Here is a 12,899-nt window from a genome sequence, read left to right as displayed (position 1 = left end):
CTTGGCGCCTCAGCCTCCGCCGCCGCCACCACAACAGCAGCATCAGGAGAGGCCGGGAGCAGCCCCCATCAGCAGCACCGGGTAAGGAGGGGTGGGCTTCCGGGCGGGGGAGCCGAGGCTGCGGGCCGGAGGCGGCAGCTCGGTTCCGGCGGGGCGGGCACCGGGGGGCGGGGAGCCCCGGCGAAGCGGGGGGTGGGCCCCCTCAGGTCCCAACAGGTCGGAGGGAGAGGGTCCCCGGGCGGCCACCGGGGCATTTAGTGGCCGTGCTAAGCTCTCGGGGCCTAATCAGGACTCGGGGCCTGGGCCCTAAAGGGAGGCGGGGCGCGTCCTGCCAGCGCCGTCGGTACGGGGAGTGGGGGGGTGAAGAGGTGATCGGGGTCCCAGGCTCCATTACCACGAAGGGTCTCGCGGTCCCCGGCTTCAGCCAATGGGGAGTCAGCTGCAGGAAGGGGTCCCCGGCCGTAGCCAATAGAGGGGGGCGCGCGGCCCACAGTTTGGCCAATGGGGAGGGAGGGATTTGGGAGCCGATTGCTACCTCCCCCTTCTCGGTCCGGCCAGTAGGAGGGCAGCGAGGTGGGCGGGGGAACGGAAGGAGGGACGACTGGGAGGACTGCGGGCCGGGATCTTCCAGCGCGCGCGCGCGCCCGTCTGTACGTGCGCGCGGATGTGCTGTCTCATGACCCGGGCATTCGCGTGCGCCGGTAACACGCAGGGCAGGGGCTGGAAGTGTGCGTGGAGGGGTCGGTCTGGTGTTCGTGGATGAGTAGTGGACGCCACACTCAGTTTCTTCTGTGTGTGTTAATGGAATTGAGTGCGGCGGCTCACGCAGGCGCAGTGGGTTCCGATCGCCGGAGGGGGCATTTTGAAGAGGCCCGTGGGCTTTAGTGCGCAGGCGCGGACCGGGCGAGGCCTCCCGGTGGATGGTTTTTGCGGCTGCGCTGTCCCCAGCGCTGCCAACGGCCCTCTCATCGCTCTCCTCAACCGCCGTTACATCAGCCAGCGAGAAGCAGGGTTACCTGGCGATTGGTGACACCCGCAGAGTGGGTAACAGGCCGAATGAGTAATGAAGTCGAGGGAGTGGGGTGTGGAGGGATAGCCATACTCCCACGGTTTGGGGCATAAGGCTGCTGAAAATGATTGCCTTTTCTGTTTGGGAGGTAATGTGCCAGAGCTAGGTAGTTCCGAATCTGCACTCCCTGAGCTTTCACCGTCACATCTGGGGTGGGTGACTGGTTATCTAATATTGTAGCGTTGGTCTGTTGGCAGCATGCAGCCCTGGCCCCTTGGAGAAAGTGAGAAGGTTGTGTTGCATTAGCCCTTAGAGCAATTGACATTGTTGATTGAGGTCTTTTTTACTGGCATTTAGAGGAAACGTTTACTGGCTTTTAATGCCTGCTCCTTCTCTGTAAGGTGAAGAGTTTTAAGATCTTGTTGATAAATTGACTTGTAACCTCAATCAGCATACTGGTTATGTAGTATATGGTTTTAGGGCTTACTACTAATTTCATAATGACATAAGAGAGATTGGGCAGATTTAAATAACTAGTTCTTTGTTTTCTTCTCTTATAGGGGACAGAGCACAGGAAAGGGACCCCCACAGTCACCCGTGAGTGCCCTTCTCCCCAACCCCCCAAGATACAAGGACCTAAAGATGCATATATGGGAATATGGGGCAGATTAAGTGCAGAGGTAGTCAAATGGGCTCAGAGGGGCTGTGGGGTCCTGGCACATATAGGGTGAATATGAGTACAGTGTGAGCATTTAGAAAGAAAGTGAGATGTTGACTGGTTACTCCTTTATTTCTCTCTCTTGTGTTACTGACAGGTGTTTGAAGGTGTTTATAACAATTCCAGGATGCTGCATTTCCTGACAGCTGTTGTGGTAAGAGGGTACTTAACTCTTACATTTTTTGACGAATGTAATGCATCAGTTTTCTGGAAATTCTTATTTTTTTGTACTATTACAGGGCTCTACTTGTGATGTAAAGGTGAAAAATGGCACCACCTATGAGGGTATTTTCAAGACTCTGAGCTCAAAGGTCAGTGTAGTCAAATTAGCTTATTTTTGGAGTTGCATGGGAGGAGGAGGAGAATGAAATAGGCTCATTGGAGGCATGAACTGGGTAGTGTTGGACAGCACTTTTAATCATTTCTTTAGGCCTGTGCTAAGTAGTGCTGCAAGCAATGAAAGACAAATTTGAGAGCTGGATACTTTATTGTTAAAATGCTTTAAGCTTAAAATTTTTAAATTTTAAGTTTGAGATTTGCTGAGTTTTATGGCTGATGTTGAGAGGACAATGCACATGAGAATGTAGTGTTGGGAGAAGTGTAGGAGGGGTAAGGGAGAAATAGTTATATTTTCGCTTTCACATTTCTTAATGCTGACCCTTGAGTGTTGGGGAATGGGGCTTTTTATAGTTTGAACTAGCAGTAGATGCTGTGCACCGGAAAGCACCTGAGCCAGCAGGTGGCCCTCGTCGGGAGGACATTGTGGACACCATGGTGTTTAAGCCAAGTGATGTCATGCTTGTCCACTTCCGAAATGTTGACTTCAATTATGCTACTAAAGGTATGGTGCTAGGCTGTTGTGTTATATCCGCTCTGTGTGAGTAGAGGGCAGAGAGCAGTATGTGTGCAGGTGGGATATGTTGGCTTGATTTTATTTATTTATTTATTTTTCTTTTCCCTTTTCTGCTGCACTTTTTTTCTGAGGGAGATGGCTGGATTTTTCTTCTTGAAAATATGCCTTGATAGCTAATATATAGTGGGATGAATTCCAGCCTTTGTTGTGGTTCTTCATATTTTCCCTGCTTAGTTTTCAACTTCTTGTTCCTTTTGAACTACGGTGTTAAGTAAGATTGGGCTTTTTATACTCTTCTCCTTCTCCTCCCTTCCCAATGCTGATACACAAGCATACATACTCTACATCTGGGTTTCTTCAACTTCTCTTTGCTCCTCAACTGCCTATGAGGGGGTGAGGGTGAGGGTGAGGGATGTTGGAAAGAAATCTGTGAAGTATCACCTGACACCTGATCTTCAACTCTGCCCCCACAGACAAGTTCACTGATTCAGCCATTGCCATGAACTCAAAGGTGAATGGGGAGCACAAAGAGAAGGTGCTTCAGCGCTGGGAGGGAGGTGACAGCAACAGCGATGACTACGACCTTGAGTCTGACATGGTATAGTCTTCTGTAGAGTTGGGCAGCCAGAATGTGGGTTGTTGACATTGTGGTCCATTCTTGGGAGGGAGAATACTTGCTGTCACCTATTGCTGGCAGTAAGATAGCAAAACAAAAATGCCTGTTCTCTCCCCATCTGTAATTGATGACTATTAACATTTTGCTTTAAGTCATTTGGCTTTTCAATATAACAAAGTATAGACAAGATTGACTACTGTGTAGGTTCGTTTCCTTCAAAAGCAGCTACTTTGGTGCATTTAAAATCTCATGAATGAATGCTTTATTGTTTTGGTATGTTGAATTTGCTTTTCTTGCTGTTTGAACTTTTCATGTTGATACATAGGTCTAGTTCATTGCTTTCAGCTGTGTGTACTGTTCTATTTATATACATACACATGTATATATACACACCAAAATGTATTTGTTCTTTCCTTAGTGGTCTGTGTTTTGTTGCTATTATTTTGTTTTTAAAAATAGTGCCTTGTTGAACTTTTAGAACATGAGTCCCAGGTACATGTGCCAGAATTTCTCTGGTGTATGTACCTGGAAACTGATTTATTAGGTTTTAGGACTTTTCAGTTTTACTAGTTATTGCCAGTTTGTGCTGCAGTTGGTAGTACTAGTTGATGCTCTTACCAGTCATGTTCCTGTTTTCCCACTCTTGGTTTGGTCACATTTTTGTTTTAACTCAATGGAAGGGAAATAACATGTCATTGTTGCTTTCCTTGCTGGGTTTAAAAACATTCTCCTTCTCCCTCCCTAGTCCAATGGATGGGACCCCAATGAAATGTTCAAGTTCAATGAAGAGAACTACGGTGTGAAGACCACCTATGATAGCAGTCTCTCTTCTTACACGTGAGTCTCTTGGTACTTTCAGGTGGTGTGGTTTGGGGTATGGGGTCACTAACAGGAAGCAGATCTCTAGGTGGAACATAGTTTTTGCTTATACCTTTCTGGGTGTCTAGGTTGCCTTCCCTCTACTCCTGGTCCGCCTAGTGAACTGTTCTCTCATGGGTTTTTTCTTACCTTTTCCTGATTTCAGTCTACTCATGGTACAATTAACTACTTTCTAGTCCATCTAACCGTACCTTTTCTCTAGAACTTAGGCACTTTTTTTTTTTTTTTTAAAGATGACCGGTAAGGGGATCTTAACCCTTGACTTGGTGTTGTCAGCACCACGCTCAGCCAGTGAGCAAAGCAGCCATCCCTATATGGGATCCGAACCCGGGGCCTTGGTGTTATCAGCACCACACTCTACTGAGTGAGCCACGGGCCGGCCCTAGAACTTAGGCACTTTTAAGTATCCCTCAGATTCAGAAATATGCCCTAGTGCTCTGCCTGGGACCCAGTAGATGCCCATTAAATAATACGCTGAGTTGTTGAAGGGATTAAACACCGATATGCTTGAGTTGGTGATAGGACTAATAGAGTGTTTTCCCTTTTCCTTCTTTTGTCCCCTGGCACTGGGATGGCGATGGTCTGTGGGTGTTCTCTCAGGGTGCCCTTAGAAAAAGACAACTCAGAAGAGTTTCGTCAGCGAGAGCTGCGTGCAGCCCAGTTGGCTCGAGAGATTGAATCGAGCCCCCAGTACCGCCTGCGGATTGCCATGGAGAATGACGACGGACGCACCGAAGAGGAGAAGCACAGTGCAGTGCAGCGGCAGGCTTCCGGGCGGGAGAGCCCCAGCTTGGCATCCAGGTAGTGGCTGGGGGCAGGAAGGACTATTTGGGCTGCACATAGGATCCAGGGCCTGGGCTAAGAGCCTTGTGCACTGTTGTTTAAGCCTCACAGCCATGTGAGATGTTGGTGGTCAATACATAGTTATTCCCAGTTCTTAGGTTCAGGAGATTGAAACCAAAAGAGGTTAAGTGATTTGCCCAAGGTGATAAGACTAAAACTTGTGGATTTAGAAAAACTTTTTTTTCAGAATTTTGGTGCACTTTTTTTCTGCGTCTTCATCCATATATATATGTATATATGTGCTATTTTTCTCCGCTTTACAAAAATGAAATCTAACAGTACATGATCTGTGTCTTGTAAAAGCTGCACCTTGAACTATGGTCAGGAGTGGATGGATTGTGGAGTACTGGCCATTGGGTTAGGGTTGATAAGGTCATAAGTCTTGTAGCCACAGAACATTTAACTGGGACAGATCTTCAGGTGGGATAGTGAAAGGAGCTAGAGTCAGGCATGGTGGGGGTGGGCTTTAGAAGGAAAGGCTTCATCTTTGTGGGTAACTAACCTTACTTGAACTCTTTCCCCAGGGAAGGAAAGTATATCCCTTTGCCTCAACGAGTTCGGGAAGGTCCCCGGGGAGGAGTTCGATGCAGTAGCTCTCGGGGTGGCCGGCCAGGCCTTAGCTCTTTGCCACCTCGTGGCCCTCACCATCTTGACAATAGCAGCCCTGGCCCAGGTTCTGAGGCACGTGGTATCAATGGAGGTGAGTTATGAAGCAGACTTTTGTGAGGGGCGGGGAAGGGAGTGCTGAGAAAGTGGGAAGGGTAATTGAAAGGATTAAGATGGGTTGGAAGGATGATGCATTTGGTGGTAATGTAATAGCGGGTGCTCTGCCTCTTCTTTTTCTTCATCTTTTAAAAAAATTAGGCCCTTCCCGCATGTCCCCTAAAGCACAGCGGCCTGTAAGAGGTGCAAAGACTCTGTCTTCACCCAGTAGTAGGCCTTCTGGAGAAGCTTCTGTTCCACCTCCTCCGGCAGGTAAAACTTAAGTAGTGTTGGATGAAGAAATGGACAGAAATTGGGGAGGTATATAAATATGTCTGTTTTTGGAATGTTGGGATGGGAATCAGTTTCAAGATAGATGTTTGGAGTATTTGGATTTATCCTTTTTGGGAAAGGATTTTTTAGTTTTACTAGTACAGAAATTCCAAACTAGCAACCCAAGGGTTGCTTCTGGTTGGCAGACGTCTTTTGTTTAGATTTGAATCAGATGCCAGCATTTTAAACAGAAGTCATAGAAAACTTCCAATTTCTTTTGAAATATATAAAGTTCTGCCAACACTGACCATGCCTTTCTGCATGACTCTAGTTGGCTGGAATGGAATCACGACTGCCCCTTGAAGCATTCCATTCTTTTGTGGTGCTCATGAGACCGTTTACCTGCTAATGTTAGTGGCCTTGCCTTCTAGACATTTAAGTTTGTGACCCTGGGTATGATAAAGTGTGGAAACTTTTTTGGTGCTTTTAGTAAGTCACCTGTACGCACTGCTCATTGACCAGCAGTAACCATCGAACAGCTCTCCCTTTTCTTTCAGTGGGTCGGATGTACCCCCCGCGCTCTCCCAAGTCTGCTGTCCCAGCCCCAATCTCAGCTTCCTGTCCTGAGCCTCCCATTGGCTCAGCAGTGCCAGCATCTTCAGTCTCCATCCCTGTGACATCATCAGTCACGGATCCTGGAGTAGGCTCCATTTCTCCAGCTTCTCCAAAGATCTCACTGGCCCCCACAGATGGTAAGTCAGATGGTTGAGGGCTGTGGACGATGTGAAGTGTGGTTCTGGACAGAAGGACCTTCAGGCATCTCTCTCCTTGCTCAGTAAAAGAACTGCCAACCAAGGAACCTGGGAGAACTCTGGAGCCCCAGGAGCTGGCACGGATAGCTGGGAAAGGTGAGGGGTGTTTTTGTTTGGGGTTTTTTTTTGCTTACATCTAATTCCCCTTTGGAAGAGCAGTTCAGTTAGAAAGTTTGTTGGAATCCGGAAGCAGACAATGTCTATCATCCTTTTCATCCTAATTTGTCTTTTAGGATTCTTAAGTGCTCTTTTTTCCTTGGTTTCTTGTCCTCTGGACTACTGGCACTGTATAGACACCTTTGAGAAAAAAATGTATATTTTCTCTTTCTTTGCTGCTTTCTCACAGTCCCTGGCCTTCAGAATGAGCAGAAACGATTTCAACTGGAAGAACTGAGAAAGTTTGGGGCCCAGTTTAAGGTGAGAGAAGTGTGGAAATGAGCTAGGATTTAGCAGGATGGACGGGTGTGTGGAGGGTTTATGGACCAGGTGGGGTAGAAAAGACGACATCAAGCGTGGATGAAAGAAGAAAGCAGGGTCTGGACCTGGCAATGCTGTATGTGTATTTCTCTTCTTCCAGCTCCAGCCCAGTAGCTCCCCTGATGCTAGCCTGGATACTTTTCCTCCTCGGATCTTAAAGGAGGAGGCCAAAGGGAAGGAGAAGGATGTTGATGGCCTATTAACTTCAGAGCCCATGGGGTCCCCAGTCTCCTCCAAGACAGAGTCTGCATCGGATAAGGAGGACAAACCGACTCTGGCACCAGCAGGAGGCACTGAGGGGCCAGAGCAGCCCACACCGCCCTGCCCAAGCCAAACCGGCAGCCCCCCAGCAGGCCTCATCAAGGGGGATGACAAGGACGAGGGCCCTGTTGCCGAGTAAGTGGGGTAGGGAGCTGGGTGGATGTCAGGGGTGATGAGGGGCAGATCGTGAGGATTTTCTTTATTTTTTCTCATAGACAAGTAAAGAAATCAACATTGAACCCCAATGCCAAGGAGTTCAATCCCACAAAGCCTCTGCTGTCTGTGGTGAGATGGGGCAGGAGAATGTGGACTTGGGTTTTCGTGAGACAGACTTGGGAAGAGAGCACTGGAGGAAGCACATCTTCCAGAGCCACTTGGCTGCTAGTCAGTGGGAGGGGATGTTGTAAGGTGTAGGGATAGCAGCAGTTGGGCTGGCTCAGGGAAAACAGAGACAAGTCTCCAGGGTTGGGTGACAGGGCAGCCTGATGAGTCTGGCAAGTTTTTAGAAACTTGGGTATTTGGCTCAGGGAGTGTTCGAGTGGGCTAGTTATGAGCATCGGCTTCATCCAGGCCAACTGGCTTGGCTTGAACCCCTGTGCTTACGAGGTTTGTGATCTTGGACATGCCACTTAATCTCTCTGCCTCAGTTTCCTCACCTATAATTTGAGAATGCCCCTCTTAAAGGGTTTGATATGACGCTTAACCAAGATAAAATGCAGAATGTATTTGGCACAGAGTACTCCAAGAACGCTGGCTATTGTTGTTATTGGCACAGCTGGGAGTGGAAGAGGACACAAAAATAAAATGTCCTCTGTTGTCTCCTACAGAACAAATCTACCAGTACCCCAACTTCTCCAGGGCCCCGGACTCATTCAACTCCCTCCATCCCGGTGCTGACGGCAGGCCAGAGTGGGCTGTATAGCCCCCAGTACATCTCCTACATACCTCAGATCCACATGGGACCAGCTGTGCAGGTAAGAGACTGGGTGGGCCAGGGCAAGAGGGTTGGGGTCTGGGTGGGCTGGCTGGGGGACCTGTTGTGGGCATTTGATTTGTAAGCAGGTTATACAGCTGTATATATGTTCTTGTTCCTAGGCACCTCAAATGTATCCGTATCCTGTATCCAGTTCAGTGCCTGGGCAGCAGGGCAAGTACCGGGGAGCAAAAGGTGAGCAGGGTCGGGAGGGGCAGTCAATGGGACTGCCCAGTACCTCCTGGCAGATGGAGCTTGAGCTTTGCACTATTTTCCGCCCCACCCTCAGGCTCCCTGCCCCCCCAGCGCTCGGACCAACACCAGCCAGCCTCAGCCCCTCCAATGATGCAGGCCGCGGCCGCTGCTGGCCCACCTCTGGTGGCTGCCACACCTTATTCTTCCTACATCCCCTACAATCCCCAGCAATTCCCAGGCCAGCCTGCCATGATGCAACCTATGGCCCACTACCCCTCACAGGTGACTGTGGTGTGGAGGGAACTCAGGGTTCAGAGCTCCTGCTAGGGATCCCATCTTCTCCACTTCCAAGACTCAGGAGCTGGGCGAGGGAGGCAGGCCATGTTCTGGGTGGTGGTGGCCAGCTGCAGGATTAGTGGTGTCAGACTTGGGCTGATGTTCTGGCTCTGTCAGGGCCTGTAACAAAGCATGGAACACCTGTGCCTTAGTTTGTTCCTCTGACATGTAGGTAAAGTAGCTCCTGTATGTCAGGATTGTTGAGAACCTTAAATAAATAAGGTGGTAGAGGGCCGGCCCGGTGGTGCACTGGATAGTGCGCCGCTTGGGAAGCGCGGTGGCGCTCCCGCCCGAGGGTTCGGATCCCACATACAGACCGGTTCCCGCTCACTGGCTGAGCGAGGCGCGGGAGCAACACCGAGGGTTGCGATCCCGTTGCCGGTCCCGGTCCGGTACGGGGCGACACTGAGGGTTGCGATCCGTTGCCGGACATGGAAAAAGACAAAAAAATAAATAAATAAAAAATAAGGTGGTAGAGGTGAGGCCCAGGCAGTGCTGTGCATACAGTGACTGGGCGGGAGGATGCACCTCCCCAGTCAGCTGTGCTTACCACTTCTCTCTGTCCCACAGCCTGTGTTTGCCCCCATGCTTCAAAGCAACCCGCGCATGCTGACGTCGGGGAGCCACCCCCAGGCCATCGTGTCATCCTCCACCCCTCAGTACCCTTCTGCAGAGCAGCCCACTCCCCAAGCCCTGTATGGTGAGTTCTGTTGTGCCTTCACCCCGCTTTGCTCTGGGCTCTTAGGCTCCCTCGGTGTGCTCAGCACTGGTTCTCTCCCCCTTTCCTGCTGTAGCCACTGTTCACCAGTCCTATCCGCACCATGCCACGCAGCTCCACGCCCACCAGCCGCAGCCGGCCACCACACCTACTGGGAGCCAGCCGCAGTCCCAGCATGCGGCCCCCAGTCCCGTCCAGGTGCCTGCCATGGGGGATCTGGATGGTTGGGGCAAGAATGGGTGGCTGGAAGAGAGGGTAGAGCTAGGGGTCATTCTTCAGTGAGGAGGATTGGGGGGGGTGCAGTGGGTGGTCGGTCTAGGTGCCAGAGGAGTGGGTAGCACTTATGCTTCCCCTCCCACTCACAGCATCAGGCGGGGCAAGCCCCACACCTGGGCAGTGGACAGCCACAGCAGAACCTGTACCACCCAGGGGCCCTGACCGGCACACCGCCCTCTCTGCCACCGGGACCTTCTGCCCAGTCCCCTCAGAGCAGCTTCCCCCAACCAGCCGCTGTGTATGCCATCCATGCCCACCAGCAGCTGCCCCACGGCTTCACCAACATGGCCCATGTTACCCAGGTAAGAGCCCAAGGGACCACTTCCTCTGGGTCTGTTTGCCAGAGGACATGAACCATGGGACTATCCCATTCCTGAGTCGCCAGTACCACCTTTGCAAGAGCGCTTCCTGATGCCAGGCTTCTCAGAGCCCATCTCAGACTTCTGGGGCGCTCGCAACTACTTTTTGTTCTCTACAGGCCCATGTCCAAACTGGAATCACAGCAGCCCCACCCCCTCACCCTGGGGCTCCCCACCCGCCCCAGGTGATGCTGCTGCACCCACCCCAGAGCCATGGGGGGCCCCCCCAAGGCGCAGTGCCCCAGAGTGGGGTGCCTGCACTCTCAGCTTCCACACCCTCACCCTACCCCTACATCGGACACCCCCAAGGTGAGCAGCCTGGCCAGGCGCCTGGATTTCCAGGAGGAGCCGATGACAGGATTCGTGAGTTCTCGTTAGCTGGGGGAATTTGGCATGGAAGAGCTGAGGGGCTGCAGGTGGGGCAGGATGCACGGGTTCTGGGTGGGGAGTGAGGGGTCTTGGAGGCAGGGCTGTCCCACAGGGCGCCCGCCGACCTGCACCTGTCTGTGAAGTATGTAGGGTGGGCAGAAGCCACAGTCGCCGTCGCCAGGGGCTTGCTCCTGGCTCTGTCCTTTGCTTCCCTCCGTCCTCGCTCAGTTGTGATCCAGCAGCCCCCCTCCCCACTGCCTCCCCAGCTCTCAGTGACCCCGACTGTCTCCTGACTTAGCCGAGGTAAGGTCAGCGCAGCAGACAGGGTCAGACTGGGGTGTGGGGGGCTGAGCTGGGCACACGAGTAAGGGCTCTGGCTTATTGGGTAACAGCGATTGACCTGTGCTTCTGACAGCCCCATGAGACACCTTGAGGAGGCCGCTCCTACCCAAACACACCCCCACCCCACCCCCACTGGATGGCATTGGATGAAGGGACAGCTGCTTGGGTTCTAATGCTCCTGCTCTCTTCTCTTTCCCCTCCAACCAGTTCAATCTCATCCCTCCCAGCAGCTCCCCTTCCACCCCCCGGGGAACTGAAGATTGTCCTGGCCGCGACCTGAGACCTCCATGAGTGGAGGGAAGAGTGATCTATGTCTCTTCCCCCAGCAGCTCGGACCAGTCCCAGCCCCCCAATTCCCCCTTTCCCCTGGGGGAGCTGGGGAATTCCTGCCAAGCACCTTGAATGGGAGGGGCCTCAAAGTGGGCAGGGCCAGGGTCCAGCAGGGATGGGGGGGTTCCTGCTCTGCCCCTGCCCATTTCCCACCCAATTTTGCCCTCCCATCCTCTCATTTGTTCCCCCGCTGGAGACTGAAGATCTTTTATTTTCTATTATTTATAACCTCAGACTTGGGCCCCCTGTTCTTTCTTTCCCATTAACTTGAATGACCTGCGTGAGAGACGGACAGACAGATGCCCCACAAGGATGGTTGGACAAGGACTTTTACTTTTTATTACATAAAAATGTTAAAAAAAATAAAAATAAAAAAAATAAAATTTTAAACTAACTTAACCTGCCTATAGTTTCCTCTTTAGAGAGACCAAAGTTATAGCTGTCAGTCTTATGGGGTATTAATAATACATTTATCTCGTTATCTCTTCCTTTCTCATCACAGGAAAATTGTAGCCAGTTTCTCTAAACCTCTAGGGTAAGGGGGAACCAAATCAGGATCTTATGCTTTTCATGTGAAAGGGAATTAAGACTTAATGTTCTAAAGTTGTGTAGTTGATGTCTGTGAGGTTCTGGATAACTTGATGGCTAAAAGTTTGTGAGATCGGAGCCCTGTTCCCATGATGGGGCAGTGTAGCCGTGCAGGCCCTGAGCAACTGCTGACTTCCTGGTGACTGTTTTCTTACTTGAAATTGGTCTCATCTCGAGGTATGATTTGAAGTTTGCATTTCTCTTTTTGTTTTGGTGGATGGCTGGTTGAAGTTTTCATTTCTAATACGAGTACAAGTACCTCATGAATTTTGTCCACTTGTATGTTGAAAACTGCTTCATTGTTTCTGGCCATTGGAAATAAAGGGCTAATTAATTAGTACACAGCTGAGAGGTCTTGGGTGTGGGTGAAAAGCTGTAAAGATGAAGCTGCTAGTGGAAGGAAAGGGGAGACGGGGGAGAAGATTGTTGTTCTGTTTGGGTGGTAATGGTGGGTTTGTTTGGTGGCTGGCCAGTATGGGGATCTGAACCCTTGACCTTGGTGTTATAACACTGCTCTAACCAACTGAGCAGCCGGCCAGCCCAGGCAGGACAAGAAGATTGAAGCAGGGGGTGTAGAAGTGAGAGAGCTCTCAGAGGATATGGCAATGGGGTGCGTGGGTTGGGAGCAGCTATGAAAGAACCAGGAGCCGGAAAGCCTTCAGGTGGGCTCAGGACGTTTGAAGTGCAGGTAGAAATCACAGGTGTCTGTTATACTTTGAATGTAATTGCAGGTATGACTGGGTCATACTTGTAGTGCTTTATGGGAGGCTTGCAGATTGCTTATAATTTATCATATATTTTTCATCTTTGAGCAGAAATCTCAAAGTTGGAAGGGAACTTAGCCTTCATCTGGTCAGGAATTCCCCTTGAAACCTTTCAGCCTTGCCTTGAACACTGAGGAAGTTAGGAGAAAGAATCCTGCCCTATCATTGGCTAGTACTTTTTTTTTTTTTTTTTTTTTTTTTTTTTT

At 50.6% G+C, this 12,899-nt stretch overlaps 1 protein-coding gene across 1 annotated transcript; it reads left to right on the top strand.

Annotated features, from left to right (window-relative positions):
* Positions 1-6: 6 nt before the first annotated feature.
* Positions 7-11,740, top strand: ATXN2L (ataxin 2-like). Its single transcript, XM_008579025.1, has 23 exons — positions 7-81; positions 1,570-1,606; positions 1,825-1,881; positions 1,967-2,038; positions 2,418-2,568; positions 3,054-3,178; positions 3,942-4,033; positions 4,676-4,876; positions 5,443-5,618; positions 5,783-5,893; positions 6,451-6,645; positions 6,730-6,801; positions 7,052-7,122; positions 7,283-7,578; positions 7,659-7,728; positions 8,271-8,417; positions 8,539-8,611; positions 8,706-8,893; positions 9,518-9,647; positions 9,742-9,863; positions 10,031-10,243; positions 10,420-10,609; positions 11,219-11,740. Exons 3-23 carry the CDS (start codon positions 1,855-1,857, stop codon positions 11,266-11,268), a joined length of 2,772 nt encoding a protein of 923 aa, XP_008577247.1. The 5' UTR covers positions 7-81; positions 1,570-1,606; positions 1,825-1,854; the 3' UTR covers positions 11,269-11,740.
* The last annotated feature ends 1,159 nt before the right edge of the window (positions 11,741-12,899 follow it).

Source organism: Galeopterus variegatus, unplaced genomic scaffold (assembly GCF_000696425.1).
Source record: "Galeopterus variegatus unplaced genomic scaffold, G_variegatus-3.0.2 Scaffold1799, whole genome shotgun sequence".
Taxonomy (NCBI): Eukaryota; Metazoa; Chordata; class Mammalia; order Dermoptera; family Cynocephalidae; genus Galeopterus; species Galeopterus variegatus.
Note: the sequence above shows the minus strand (reverse complement) of the source record. Positions and strands in the feature narration are given on the sequence as shown.

What these genes read in the sequence shown, in the direction of transcription:
- ATXN2L (XM_008579025.1), top strand. Translation starts at nt 1,855, where the DNA reads ATGCTGCATTTCCTGACAGCTGTTGTG. An exon ending in ATTTCCTGACAGCTGTTGTG is followed by an intron (nt 1,882 to 1,966) that starts GTAAGAGGGTAC and finishes GTACTATTACAG; the next exon opens with GGCTCTACTTGTGATGTAAA. An exon ending in ACATGGCCCATGTTACCCAG is followed by an intron (nt 10,244 to 10,419) that starts GTAAGAGCCCAA and finishes TGTTCTCTACAG; the next exon opens with GCCCATGTCCAAACTGGAAT.